This window comes from Mesoplodon mirus (genome assembly GCF_964341445.2).
Source record: "Mesoplodon mirus genome assembly, chromosome: 11".
Taxonomy (NCBI): domain Eukaryota; kingdom Metazoa; phylum Chordata; class Mammalia; order Artiodactyla; family Ziphiidae; genus Mesoplodon; species Mesoplodon mirus.
The window spans coordinates 99,485,279-99,499,885 of NC_138987.1; the positions used below are offsets into that span (position 1 = coordinate 99,485,279).

General features: G+C 55.2%; 1 protein-coding gene across 2 annotated transcripts in view; it reads right to left on the reverse strand.

Moving 5' to 3' along the window:
• Nucleotides 1-14,607, reverse strand: part of TSPAN9 (tetraspanin 9) — a 182,130-nt gene that overhangs the window by 98,514 nt on the left and 69,009 nt on the right. The window contains exon 1 of one of the 2 annotated variants that reach the window (XM_082636552.1): nucleotides 7,579-7,860. The exons of the other annotated variant lie outside the window; for it this stretch is intronic. Within the exon in view, the coding sequence (XP_082492678.1) occupies nucleotides 7,579-7,687 (109 nt within the window). The 5' untranslated portion in view covers nucleotides 7,688-7,860. Of the gene's footprint in view, nucleotides 1-7,578; nucleotides 7,861-14,607 lie in introns of those variants that run through there. 2 annotated transcript variants of the gene reach the window in all.

Below are 14,607 nucleotides of genomic sequence, written 5' to 3' on the forward strand. Positions count from 1 at the left end.
GTCAAGCACGACGCGAGACTTGCTTGTGGCCCACGAGGAGCCCGCCATCTGACGGGAGGCCAGGCAGCGGGCCAGACCCCTTCCCAGGGCAGAGCTCGCAGAGCCCCACAGCCCAGGCAGCACCCGCACCATCCTTCCCACCAACCACGTAACCAACCGGGGAGGTGGGCTCTGTGTGAAGAACTTCTGCCATGAGGAATTTCACAACTTTGTTTCTTGGCTGCACGAAAAGTCACGGAAATACAAATTAAAACAGCCAACCTATCGCTGTTCACCCCCCAGGTTAGTAAAATGTATGCATCCGGTTAAGCAAGGCCGTCCAGTGCTGGCCGGAGTGGGGTGCACCTCCTCGGTCCCTCCCAGCCTCGCCTGCCCCTCCTCCCCAGGGCCCTCTCTGGGAGGCGGCCGGGCATCCTCCTAACGCTCAGACCCGCTCATTTCACCCACCTGCTGAAGCACTTCAATGGCTCCGATTTTAAGGCGTGTTTGAAGAACAGCCCTGGTGGGTACCTTGGGGCAGACTGGACAGGACTCAGCAGGACCTAAAACACGCACAGTTCATGGCCAAGTAGGGGAGGGTGGGCCGGGGTGTGATGAAAAGATGGGACCTGGGGTACATTTTCCTTGGGATTTTCCCTGACAGTGAGCTGACACCCTCTCGCCTGTGACCAGGCCCCAGAAAGGGGTCCAAGTCACTGGATGAAAAGGAAGGAAGCCCTAGTGGTGGTGAAGCTGTTTAGTCAACGGCTTCGTCTCCTTATAACTAACTTTTCAATTGTGACCAGGCCAAGGGACAAAATACTTTAGTCAATCAGCAGACACTGACAGAGCATCCTCTGACCGGTGGGAGGCTAGCAGGGAGAAGTGCAGCGCTACCTGGTTGGGGCTGTCCACTGGCCACGCTTACACGCACGCCCTCCCTTGGCCATGCTCAGCTTTCTCCATCAAGCCCGCCTCCCCGATCCCAGGCAAAACCAGACCTTCTCTTCTGCACTCAGAGCCCTGGACTAAAGCTCGCTCTGCCTGCCACTCTGCGAGTCTCAGTGCTCAGACGGGGAGGAGGGGCAGCGGGGAGGGTTCCTGTCCATCCTGGGATCCCAGAACCTAGCACAGCGCCTGGCCCCTAACAGGGGAAAATGAGCGAACGAATGCATGAATGACCCATCGAACAGACGCACGCCCGGCAGAGGACGTCCACAGAGGTGGGGTAGACAGATCCCAAGCCCTGGGAGGGCGGGGCGGGGCTAGGCAGCGGGTGCTCCAAGCAGGCAAGGAGCAGGCACGGGGGCAAGCAGAGTGCTGGGTGTCAGCGTGGGTCTGGTTAAGATGCAGTGTGCAGAGCCCCAGAAATCAATGCTCATTTTTAAAACACTGCTGCCTGGAGCCACCCTCCCTGCCTGATTCCAGGCTCGGTGTTAAGTATCTTTCTATTTATAAAGCGACTCGCCGGAGGAGCGGTGCAATGCCGGTCCCACGGCGGCCACAGGGTGGGGCAACCTGGGCCGAAGGAGAAACTGAGGCCTAAGAACGAGACGTCGGGAACGCCCTGCGGGTTCCAGCCGGAGAGAGGCTCCCTCGACCCCGAGCCCCTCACCAGCTGGAAGGCGTTGCCCTTCCCTGGGGCCTCCACGACCACTGCCAGGTAAGCCGGGCCTTCCACAGTAAGTTCTCTGAGCGCTGGGGACAGAGCCCAAGGGGACGTGAGCACGGGAGCCTGGCTTCCTGGGTCCAGGCTGCTGAGCTCCCTGCACCCCATCACACACCTTCCCCGGGGCGGCCATGCTGCAGCTCAAGGGGCGGCCTCCTGGTTCCTTGTCCGTCTCTCGGGTCCCGACACCTCCAGGGGCCTGGACACCCGATGCCTGCATGCTCGAGGCCAAGGAGGAGTGCCCGATGCCTCCCACGCCGCCCTCGGGGCGTCTCCCGCCCACTCCCGGCTTCAGGCTGAGGACTGTCCTGCTCCCCAGGTCCCAGCGCCTGGCTCCTAAGTCCCTCAGGACCAGCACATCACAGAGGACACACTCCACTCGGCAGGGTGCACCCACAGAGCCCTCGAGAAGTCAGAGGCTGGTGCCACACTGCACATCACACGGGGCACAAAGCTTCGAGCAGGGCCTTGTGAGCACTCCTGGCCGCCTGCTCAGCAAATAAGGAAGGAAAGATGAGGGGCCGGGCAGGGGGACGCTCGAGACCCGGCAGCGTGTGCACCCCCAAATCAGGAGGCTCCTGAGGTCCCGCTCAGGTTAACAACACGGCCGAACAGCACTGTGCGCTGAGCCTGTCACCAGGCACCTGGGGAAGGCCCTTGTCCAGCCACGCAAGACACACGTGCTACGTCTCTAACACAAAACTAGGGAGGTTAGAACTGGAAGGCGACCTAGAAATCACTCAGGTGTGTGCCCTCTTTACACCGGAAAAAAAACGAGCTTCCAGAGGGAAGAATGAATGAATCCAGAGTCATCCAGCAAGGCAGTAACAGAAGCAACACAAACCCCAAGGCTCTTGACTCCATGGTCAGGCCTCTCCGCCAGGGGCACCTGGGCCGACCCAGCGGTGAGTCGCACCTGCTGGCCTAGCAGAGGCGGAGGAAGGGCATCCCCGTCCCAGGGAGAGCGGACGGCACAGGCAAGACTCAGAGGCTGGACAAATGTGATGGGATCACAACGGGAGAAGAAGAGCAGGAGGGCACGTGTGTGCAGCCTGTGAGAGCCTCGAGGGCAGGGCTGCAGCCCCACTCAGGGCCCGGAAGGCCACACAGAGCCTGGGTCTGCCCCCAGGATGACCGGCGACCACTGCAGTGAATCCACCCAGGCACGCTGCACATTCCCCCGGCGGCAGGCACAGACACCCAGGCCCGCGGGCACGGCCGCTCCGGAGCTCGGCGAAGACGGCTTGAGGGGGGCTGGATAGGAAGCTACTCTGAGGTTCAGGCAGGAGACCCTGAGCATCTGCACTGGGACCCTGAGCATCTGCACTGGGACACAGAATGTGGATGCAGGGGTCGGGAGGAAAACTGAGAAAGACTCCCAAACGCCTAGCAGGGGAGGTGGGGTGGGCGGGGCCGCCCTGCGGGAGACTCCCCTCTCCACTGAATAGATTCCCCTGCCTCTGGTTAGTCACCTCTGGCGCCTACATGCCTACGCCTGCGGCAGCTCTGTGCTCCCCACGGCCTCAATCAATACCTGCAGGCAGACGTTGATTACAAGGCAAGCACGACTCCAAAGATGATGAAATCCAGGCTAAGTGACAGCGCTGACGGATCTAGTGCCAGAGAGGGTCACACAAAGGGGCCCAGCCCACCACCCAGCCCATCACCCAGCTCACTCTTCATGTGTCCCGTCGATGGCTCCTGACCAGGAGCGGGCACCAGGAGCACCCCAGCAGGGGCCCAGGAAGGTCAGAGGAAACACCCAAGGCTAGCCCCCTGCGATGCTGACTGTGCGCTAGGGCGGGACTCACGAGCTGCTTTTAAATTCCCAGATGACTCAGACGCCTGCTCCAGACTAAGAACCACCAATTATTAACACGCTCGTTTTAGAGATAAGCAGGCCTGCAGAGCTGAGCAGTGGTGCACGGCTTTGAATAGAGAGCGGCCATGGTCCCATCTGTGCTGGCTCCCCAGGGCCACCCGCAGAGCTGGGCAGGAAGGCAGAGCTGTGGCACCTGCATCCCAGGACCAGTCTGCATCCCTCCTTCCACAGCAGTGTGCTGAGAGCAAGTGGGGATGGGGGAGCTGTGACGGATGGGTCCTGCTTTGCCGGCTGCTGCCAGAGGGCCAGGGAGGAAGAGGAGAAATGAAAAGCAGCCCGGAGATATTTTCCCTGTGATTTGTGTGGGCCAAGATGTTCTGAAGCAATACTTATTCAGAGGCTTTGTCCCACTTTCATTTATTATCCAGCTTAGCCTGAGTTATCACAACCAGGACGGACCTGTAAACTAGCTACCTGACACCATCGGGACCGTGAAGAGTATTTTAAAATCTCAAGGAACAGCTTCCACTCTCCATGGTTTAAAGGAATAGATGCACTCCTTACCCTCTGGGGACTGTGGCCATTCTCGAAGCAGACACAGGAGCCCCATCCCTCGGCCACCGCTCCAAGCACTGCACCATCCACGCCCCTCCACATCCCAACAACCAGCACAGACCACCCTCTGTCACTGCCCCTTGTCCAGCCCGGAAGGCACACCTTCTAAAAGCCCAGATCATTTCCGGGGTTGAATTTTAATCATCTGTCAACAGCAATTCATTAAAACATTTGCCAGTAAAGGAATGGAAAATGGGGGCTTCCCTGGTGGCGCAGTGGTTGGGAATCCTCCTGCCAATTCAGGGGACACGGGTTCGAGCCCTGGTCTGGGAAGATCCCACATGCCGTGGAGCAACTAAGCCTGTGCACCACAGCTACTGAGCCTGCGCTCTGGAGCCCACAAACCACAACTACTGAAGCCCGCGCACCTGGAGTCCGTGCTCCGCGGCAGCAGAGGCCACCGCAATGAGAAACCCATGCACCCGCTTGCCACAACTAGAGAAAGCCCGCATGCAGCGGCAAAGACCCAATGCAGCCAAAAATAAATAAATAATAAATAAAAAATTTTTTAAAAAAGGAATGAAAAATGAATTTATTGGGGCTTCCCTGGTGGCGCAGTGGTTGAGAGTCTGCCTGCCGATGCAGGGGACACGGGTTCGTGCCCTGATCCAGGAGGATCCCACAGGCCGCAGAGCGGCTGGGTCCATGAGCCATGGCCGCTGAGCCTACACGTCCGGAGCCTGTGCTCCGCAACGGGAGAGGCCACAACAGTGAGAGGCCCGCGTACCGCAAAAAAAAAAATAATAATAATAAATAAATAAAATAAAAATGAATTTATTGAGCATCTTCTATTACACACTAGGGCTGTGTTGGGCAAAGGGGCTGGGGTATAAGACCAGGTCCTCAATCTTACCTACCAGATCTACCATACAGAACACAGGGCCAGATAACTAACCATTCAGGAAAGACAGGCATCTGCCAGGGGGAGGGGACAGGACAGCAGGGCGGCCAGAATGTCCAGGGCAAGGGACCCTCGGGGGTTGGCGCTGGCATCAAGGAAAACATGACAAGAGGGTGGACAGTAATTTCCAAACTGACAGCAGTTTCTAAAGATCACAGGTTAGTCATGCAATCTGGTAACTAGGTTTATGGCATTGCACAAAACCAGAAAGAAAAAAAGACCAAAAAATCCCTGCCCTCATATGGCTTATATTCTGATTTGAGGGCCAGGGGGTGACAAAGAAAGACAATTAAGAAAGAACTAAAAAATACGTGTCTGATAAGCTAAGTAGAAAATAAAGAGGGATGGGGGAGACCATGAATATACGGGGTGCGGAGTGGGCAGCTGTTTTAAATAATGATCAGGGAAGGTCTCCGTGGTACCTTTGAGCAAGGGCAGCGGTAGGGAGACACCTTGGGAAGTTTTATCAAAATCCAAGCAAGAGATGATGGACGTTGGCTCAGATCAGGGCCGTAGCAGTGGAGGGAGTAAGGAAAGCTGGATCCTGGTGCTGTAAGGAGGAAATAGGGTAGGGAAGCCAAGGGGGCTGTCAACACATTAAGATGTCTATCACTCACCTAAGCAGAGAGGCGAGCCCACAACTTTACGAGCCGGAGAACTTTAGAAACAGGAGACCCTTCACAGAGGACAATCCGGGAGTCCTCGCCCAACAGGTAGTGGCGTGCTGGTGGCCCAGGAAGCCTCCCCTGCAGCCCTCCCAGCAGGGGCCGTGGCCATGCTGTCCCTCTGCTCCGCTCTGGGGTCCATGTCAGCAGCCCCAGCATTGCTGCTCGGCTCACTGGGGAGGCCTGGTCTCTGCACCCGCCTCATTCTACAGGTGAGCTACTCAGAGGCTGTCAGAGCCAAGCGATGGGACCGAGGCCACCCCCGCCGGCAGCAGAGGCCGCCTGGGTGAGCCCTGCTCTATGCCGCCCAGATCCACAAACTAGATTTTGTTTCCAGGTATGTGATTTTGATGACGAGGGAAAGATCTCTGCTTCTAGAAGGTTTCTCATAAAGTTGCTTGTGAATTCTGATTTCTTTCCTACGAACATACATTACATGCAAAATCCACGCTCCCTGATACGTGGAGGCGAACTGGACACAGACAGGCAGGTCTGACACGAGAATATAGGTTATTGGTATGAAATTGGCACAATGGCAAAGTCTGTCTCCACAGAAAGGAAGGGAAATACTGAGCCCTGGCCTGGACCGATGTGCATGTGTCAAAAGGCTCTGGAATATTCTCAGCAAATGCCACAAACGAGATGGATGGGAGAGAAATTCAGATTTAAGTGACATTTATTGAGCACCTTCTATTTCCAGGCTGTTCTATGGCTTCACTCAATCCTCACAGCGACCCTGTAAGACAGGTATGATGATTCCCAGATGAAGGAAGCGGAACGTAGACAGGTAAGGGACACGCTCAAGGTCACAGCAGCCAGAAAATGACAGACAGGGGATTCGGGACACCTCGCCCCCCCCAAGACACTCTCCTAAATCAGAGCCCTCCCACTGCTACACAGCTTCCCAAAAGGAGGGCACAAGGGCCCCCCGCGCAGGTGCAAGGGGACGGCTCCGTCTGACTCGGGGAACCGGAGTCTGGGTCCCTGCATTCTTCCCTCCTCCACCCCCAGGTGGCACCTTCCAGGACCATCACTTCTGCCACCGTCTTCTTCCCTCCTCCAAATACTGCTCAAAGCTGCCCCTTTGTCAAGGGCTCCAGGCTCACCGCCGTGCTCCAGCCCCTCCAATGAGCTCGGGGACTTGGGAGGACCTCACAAACACCCGGCTCTGAACTGCATGACCTCGGCCCGAGGATCCACAGCCCTTCCAGCTGCAACTGCTCACGACCCCATCGATACCTAGGTACCTACGGCCTGAGTGTAACGACAACGGCACTTGTTATCAACAGCGATGTCACAGGACTTCTGCACTGCACTTCTCCCGGGCTGTCACATGGCTAACACATATGGTCCTTCTCACGACCCTGGGTGGTAGGAGGGCAGGCATGCATATCATCATTTGACGTGTGCGGAAACTAAAACGTAGGGGCCAGGGGACCTTTCCAAGGACACCAAACTAATTAATATCTGAACCAGATCTAGAAATCAGAGCTGCTCATTTCGAGGCCAGAGGTCTTTCGGCCAGACCCTACGCACTCCCTCTCTCTGCCCCGACGCCCTGGAGCTGAGTCCTCCCCGTGCCTCCACCATGTCCTCAGAGAGCACCAGGGCCAATAAGCCTTCCCGACAGCCCATCCCAAACCCCCGGAACAGGGGGAGCGCCTTCTGCTCCCTACGGGGAGGGCAGAGTGCTTTACAGAGAGAAGGCAGCGCGGGTGAAGGGCCTGCGCCCCTGTCCGATGCTCCAACGGGCATGAGACCCATGAGTGGGTGACAGGGCAGCCAGGGTCCGCTGACTAGCCTCCGTGGAGAGTACTGTCAGGGGGTCTGGGACGAGGAGAGAAAGACGGAAGATGTAGGTACCCACCCCTCGTGTTCCCGGCTCCATTTAATGCCACATGAGATCACCCCCTTGAATTTCTCCTACCTTCCTCCTGAGTCAGGTCCAAACCTGAGCTCATACATCCGCATGCCAGTCCGGTGCCAGCCAGAGAGGGGGCGGGCGGGTGGCCACGTACCACCTCCCATCCAGTCATTTGCTCCTCGGGTGCTGTGCTGATGGCGGGGGCGGTGGGGGGAGGTTGCCTTGGCTTCCCGAGGGACGGGGGGCCTGGGAGGGGAGCTGAGATTCACCAAATCCTCCCCACCCACACCCTGTTCTTCCGCGATCCCTCCAACCTCTCTGGAGACATCTGTCCGTAGAGAGACGGGATGCAGGCGTCATGAGTGAGTAATAATGCTTCCCAGGCGGAAGGAGACCGGGAGGCAGGGGGATGGGCGGGGGTGGGGAAGAGGCAGGAAGTGAGTACACGCCTCTGGCGGGCCCCCCCCCCCAGTCCTCGTTACTCTCACACCCGGTCCCGCAGGCGTTACCAGTGTCCACGCACCCTGCTCTTCACGCTACACGCTGGGCAGCTTCGGGGGGGGGGTCGGGGGTTTGCCCACCCAGCGCCCCCGAGCACTTGGCGCCCCCAGAGCACCTGGCACGCATGCACTGGGGACGCACATGTGCTGCCCCACCTCTTGGTTTTGAAGTGAAGGATGCATAAAGAAGAGGGGCCAGAGAGGCAAGTTCACGAAGGCCTTACTGACCAGAAGGTTTGAAGCACGCGGAAGGAGTTGGTGCGGCAGAGCGAGACGAGATTTTTCTGATGATAAAGGAGAGAGGACGTGGTTTTTGCCGAGGACAGTTGCAGGGCCCCTTGCAGGGAGCTGAGCTAAAAGGTGTGTGGCATCTGAGCTTCTACAGTAAGTTCTGGTGCATTCTTTCTGACAGATGGCTGCCCCGGGGCTGCTCTTCCCCTGTAGCCTGGGGGTTGCCCAGGGCCCTACACGGGGAATCACCCCGGGCTGCGCCTTCATCAACAAAGACCTGCAGCCGATGCCAACTTCACTCCCTCCCAGGGCATCTGCCCACAGCCTGACCCTGCAGAATCAGGCTCCCAAAGGAGCCACAGGATGGGCCCAGCAAGCACACTGCCCCACACAGGGACTCTGAAGGTCCAGCGTTAAGGTACTCCTAGCCCCCTGTGCCGGCCAAGGACCCTGGAGGAGACCCACCGCCTTGGCCCCTGCATTCCAGGTGAAGGTCCACATCTGTCCCCCACAGCTCCCAGCTCCTGCCATCCCAAGCTTGCAGAGGGACCACGGGGGGCTGTGCTCACAGCGCTTAGACAGCAGCTGGCAGAGCAAGAGCCGCATTTGAGAGGCCTCTACACACCTTGAATCCAGCCCATCCTGGGCTCCGTAACCCACACCCCCCAGCCCCCCCCATCATGCCTCTCCAGCTGAACCTTGAGTCCATGCCATCCCCTGTCTTCACCTAGCATTATCCTCACCACCAAAGGGGAGGCAGGTGCAAAAGGACACAAGCCACAGCCCTAGCCTCAAGGCACTTGCAGCTGTTTCTATCCTAAACTTGGAGCTCTATGTTTACTTATTATCCCTGAAATATGTCTTCTTCTCTCTGGGTCCTCCTTGGCTGGCAGAGAGTAACTTCCTTGATGATGGAAGAGCTAAAAACCCCAGTTTGTGCTCAAAATCCCATTTCTAGGGCTCAATGTCACTGGTCATCAGAGAAATCAAATAAAAGCTGCAGTGAGATACCACTACACACCCACCAGAAGGCTAAACCAAAAACAACAGAAAACATCACATGCTGGCACAAACACGGGCCATCCAGAACCCTCACACACCGCTGCTGGGAGCAAAGGTTGAAACCACCGCTTTGGAAAAGTGGTCACGTCTACAGAATTGGAATTTACCCACATTCCACATCCCAGCAATTCCGATCTTTGCTATAAACCAATAGAAATGGGTTTCGATGAAAAGAAGATGCATAGAAGTACGACTTAAAAATAACCAAAATCCGGAGGGAAAATGTTGAGGAAAAGGACTCAGACACAAAAGAGCACATACTGTACGATCCCAGCGACGTCAAGTTCAAAACTATTCTGTGCTATCAGACGTCAGGAGAGCGGTTACACTGACCAGGGTAGGGGCTGGAGGGGCAGGAGGGGGCTCGGGAGGGCTAGTAATGTTCGGTTTCTTGATCTGGGCTCTGGTCACTTTATAAAGGTCCTCTGAATGCTACCTCTTTGTGTACGTAAGTTATACTTCAATGAGAAGTTAGGAATTTTCCCATTTCTCTCCACTTAATGCAGCCCTGCAACCCTTTCATATTGGAAGGACAAAGCTGCTCATGTAAAAGGAATCGCTGATCGTGTGCGAGCACATGTAATAACCTAGTGTTTTTTCATCTCCAAAATGAAGGCTGTGAGATGATCTCTAAGGAACCCTCCAGCTCTAGACAGTACGATGCTTTGATCCTATTCTTAGTTAAAAAAAACCTCATTAATCAGTAATAAGAAATCATTCTCAAATTAATGAAAAGTAAAAAATATGCAGCATTTGTTTAAAGACGACAGAGTGACTGCTTTCAAGAACTAAGCATATTACAAATTAAAATGTAAATGTCCACTAAATTGAAGTTAATGAAAAAAATGACAATATACATTAGACTTAATACTACTTGAATATTATTAAAATTCTGTGTCTTGCTCATGTGAGATGCTTATTTCAACCATTTTAATCGAGAGGAGGCATGAATGCCAAGTGACTACATCTGCTGTATGACAAGTGACCGAATCAGAGCGTCCTGAGGGTAACACAGGTGCAGACATCCCTGACTCCCAAGCCCGGCCCTTCGCTTCCTGGCGTGAGACCCTCCTGCACCTGGGAGAAGCCGAGCCCGGTCTGAGCCCCGAGCTGACCCCCTCCTTGAGGACCGTCCTCTGCATCAGGCTGCCTTCAAACACGGATTACTTGGGAGACTTAAGACGCCCCCGGGAGCTGGACAGCACCAGCGATGGTCACAGATTCACGCAGGCGGCAGGACGGGGATTCGAGGCGTCCTCATAAATAAAACCTCTGCATGGTGGCTAATCTCCCGGGCGCCTCGCAAGTACACGAACAGATCCACAAAGGCCCGCAGCCTCGAGAGCTTCGGCCCGAGGCTCCTCCCCACCTCCGCCGCCTGCACAACCACAGCATTGCAGGTGCCTCCCCCCAGGGCCTCGGTGTCTCCTTCCTTACGATGGGGACACCCGCTCTGTGCCCCTCGCCCTGCTTTGCAGACACAGGAACTGATGCACTTGGAATGTTTCTGGGCTCCCTCAGCACCCAAGGGAGCAGAGGGAACACAGCTCAAAGGAAGTCACTTCCTGGGGCCACGATGCGACTCAGAAGGGCAGCTCTGCCCAGGGAATTGCACCTGGAGGAAGTCCCCTGACCAGAGGGCAGGTGGACCTGGACCCCCAGTCAATGCACCACGGTCAGCTCTCCTTCCCCACCAGCCGAGGGTGAACCACGGGATGGGGGCCAGGTACTTAACTCACGGGGTTCAGCTCCTCTGCCAAGATCTAACGGCACTGAGGACCCGGCCTGAAGACCTTCAGTCCATCAGAAGGAAAGGCAGCTGGGCTGGGCCTCCCTTCCCCCGGCCCTGGAGCGGCTGGCGAACTCCCCCTCCTCTAGGCTCCACCACCTGTCTCTGGACCAAATTCGGATCACAGAGAGGCATTTCCTGAGCTCTGCAAGCCTGCTGACCCCGGAGGTTAATCCGACCCCTCCACGGCCAGGCCGCGTGGTGACGAGGTCCCCCTCCCCAAGCAAGGGAACAGCGGAATCCTAGCGTTTCAGGGACCTGAGGCATCGCTGTGTTCCAAATCCAGAAAACTCTGCTTGTGTGTCAAATCGACTCTTCATTACCGAGTGCCCGCTATTTGTTTATGGGGCAAAGGTGCATGAAACACCCACTGTGTGCAAGGAACGGTGTGGCTTCGTACCCAACCTACATCCCAGGTGTGGGAGCCCGCCTGACCCTGCCACTATCCCTTCTCTCTGCAGACCTGGGCCTGAAGACAGACCTAAAAACTGCTCCCAGGATTGTTGTGAGACTCAAACCTGGAAATCCACGTGAAAGGACGTCCCATCCACGTGAAAGGACGTCCCTTAGGAAACAGAAAGCCCGCCAGCATCGATGGTCAGATTGCTCCCTCCCTCCCTTTTCTCTCTTAGGGACAAGGCGCCCATCCAGTCCGGCGTCCTTAAGGCCCTCCTCAGCTCAGCGCCCCAAGGGGCTTCTCCATCCCTGCTGCGGCCTCTTGCCCCACTCACCCCACCTTCCAGGTGAGGACTGTGGGGGGAGGCGGGGTTCCCACAAAGAGAGAACAGAGAGGGGAGTCCCATCGACGGGAGGGAGGAGGCCTGCAGCAGCTCCTAACATCCAAGGCAGCAGCTCACTCCAGAGGTTTTCTGTATCCTCCAGGGCAGAGCAAGGAGTATCACTGATGTGTTATCTGCTCCAATTCTTCCTGCCAGGAGTCGAGTATAATACCTCAGTAATGCGGCCGCCTGATGGTCTCCACACAGAGATATGGAAATTACACACAAGGGACAGCGCAACACATGCACGCATGCCGCCATCTGTCTCCCGGAAATACTTCCTCCTCCAGGACGTGAGGCCCGGGAAAATCCTCGGGGCAGCATGAATCTGCAGGCAGGACAGGAGCCTGGGGGGCAAGGCCCAGCCCCAGTAACCCGAGGCCCAGGCACTGTGACTTGAGCAGACTGTTGAGTGGCAAAGTGCAAAACCCCGCGCTGGGTGTGGCGGAGAGGGAACGAGCAGACACGCGGGAAAATACAGAATGAGAAAGCACGGTCCCCACGCCGCACCCCGTGTTCCACTTCCGGGGTGAAGACGTACACGCAAATATTTCACCACAGGACGGAGTGTGGCAAGTGGCAAAACAGAGGTAGAAACATAAAGAAGGGAAGGCTCAGAAGGGAAGAGGTCTTCATATCCAACAAGGGGGCAAGAAGCGGTGGCAGGGCTTTATGGACAAGATCTTTCAGCCGGGCCCTGAACAGAGACGCCAAAGGGCGATGGGGAAGGAGGGAGAGGACAGCTTGCGATCCAGGTGGAAAAGCACGCGTTCACCCATCTGCTCGTCCAACAACTGCCTGTAGCACCAGGCAGCTCGCCGTGCCGCAGACGCAGAGGTGAGCAGGACAAACGAGCCCGGGAGGGGTCTGCGTGACCCCAGCAGGGACCATGGAAGAGGATGGGAAGAGCCTGGGAAAGAGAGCTGGGGGTCTGCTGGAGAGATTCGCCTCCCCGTCCCAGTCTGTCAACAGTGGGAGGAAGGAGAAGCCCTGAGCCCTCTGAGGGCCCCACTTCCCTCCACCCAGCAGGCTGCCCGGTACCTGGCCATCTGGCCCCGCTCTCACGGTGGGGGAGAGGGAGCTTTGAGCCTTGGCCCAGGAGGCCTGGGGAGAAAAGGGGGACACATAGCCTAGAGTCTGGTATAACCATAACTCGTCTCACTAACTCCCCTTAAATCCAGCCGGGGGGCCTATTAGCAGTGCTGAAAAAAGTGTTGAGGGGGAAGAAAATGGTCCTTGCCTGGCCCGAATGCAGAGCTGGATTCAAGGAGCCAAAGAGCTGAAAATGCCCTCTTTCTTTTTTTCACCAAACATCCATCACCTCTGGTCTCAGTTGTCACTGGCATCTCCTCCCCAGCTTGAGGATGGGCCTGCCAGGGTCCCATCACCTGGACTCTGGTAGAAGCAAGCTGATGACTTCTCTGCTGTCGGTTCCAGTGGGTCTCATGAGGCAAGGACAACCTTGCTATGATGGCAGCCCCCAGCCTCCACCATCACAGAATCAATGATTTAGCACCCAGTTGCACACAACACTATTCTGGAAGTTAAGAACAAGTTAAACACACATAGAATGATAACATCTCAACACAAAAGACTGTCCAGGACTTCCCCGGCGGTCCAGTGGTTAAGACTCTGTGCTTCCAATGCAGGGGGCGTGGGTTCAATCCCTGGTCGGGGAACTAGGATCCTGCATGCCACGCAGCACAGCCAAAAAAAAAAAAAAAAGATTGTCCAGCAGGGCCTGGAGGCTGCATGTGGGTGCTGGTGCCCAGAGCATTCCCTGGTCCGGGCTCCACACTCCCCAGATGGCAGGCTGCTCCAAATGAACCTTAAGATCCCATCCATTTCAACAAACTGTGCTGGACATCCACAAACCCACACACACACAGAAAATGAAGCTGGACCCCTACCTCACACCATATACAAAAGCTAACTCAAAAGGCATCATGGCTATACATGTAAGAGCTAAAACCATAAAACTCTTAGAAGAAAACACAGGAGTAAACCTTGGGTTAGGCAATGGTTTCTTAGCTATGACACCAAAAGCAAAAGTAATACAAGAAAAATTAGATAACCTGGGCTTCATCAAAGTTAAAAACTTTTATGCTGCAGATGATACCACCAAGAAAATGAAAATGAAAAGACAACCCTTAGAATATGAGAAAATATTTGTAGATCATATATCTGATAAGGGGATATATATAAAGGACTCCTACAACTCAGTAATTAAAAGACAACTCATTTTAAAAATAGACAGAGTATATTAATAGATATTTCTATACAAATGGCAAATAAGTACATGAACAGATGCTCAACATTATTAGTCATCAGAGAAATGCAAACCAAAACCACAACGAGATACCATTTCACACCCACTAGGATGGCTACAAAAAGACAATAACAAGTGTTGACAACGGTGTAGAGAAACTAGAATCCTCTGTGCAATGCTGGTGGGAATGTAAAATGGTGCAGCCACTGTGGATAACACTATGGTGGTTCTGCAAAAAAGTTAGACCTAGAGTTACCATATGACCCAGCAATTCCTCTCCAAGGTATATAACCATGAGAAATGATAACATGTCCACACAGGAGCTTGCACACAAATGTTCACTGTGGCATTGTTCATAATAGCCAAAAAAATGGAATGACCCAAATATCCATCAAGTGATGAATGGATAAACAAAATGTGGCATACCCATACAACGAAATTTTGTTGAGCAATAAAAAGGAA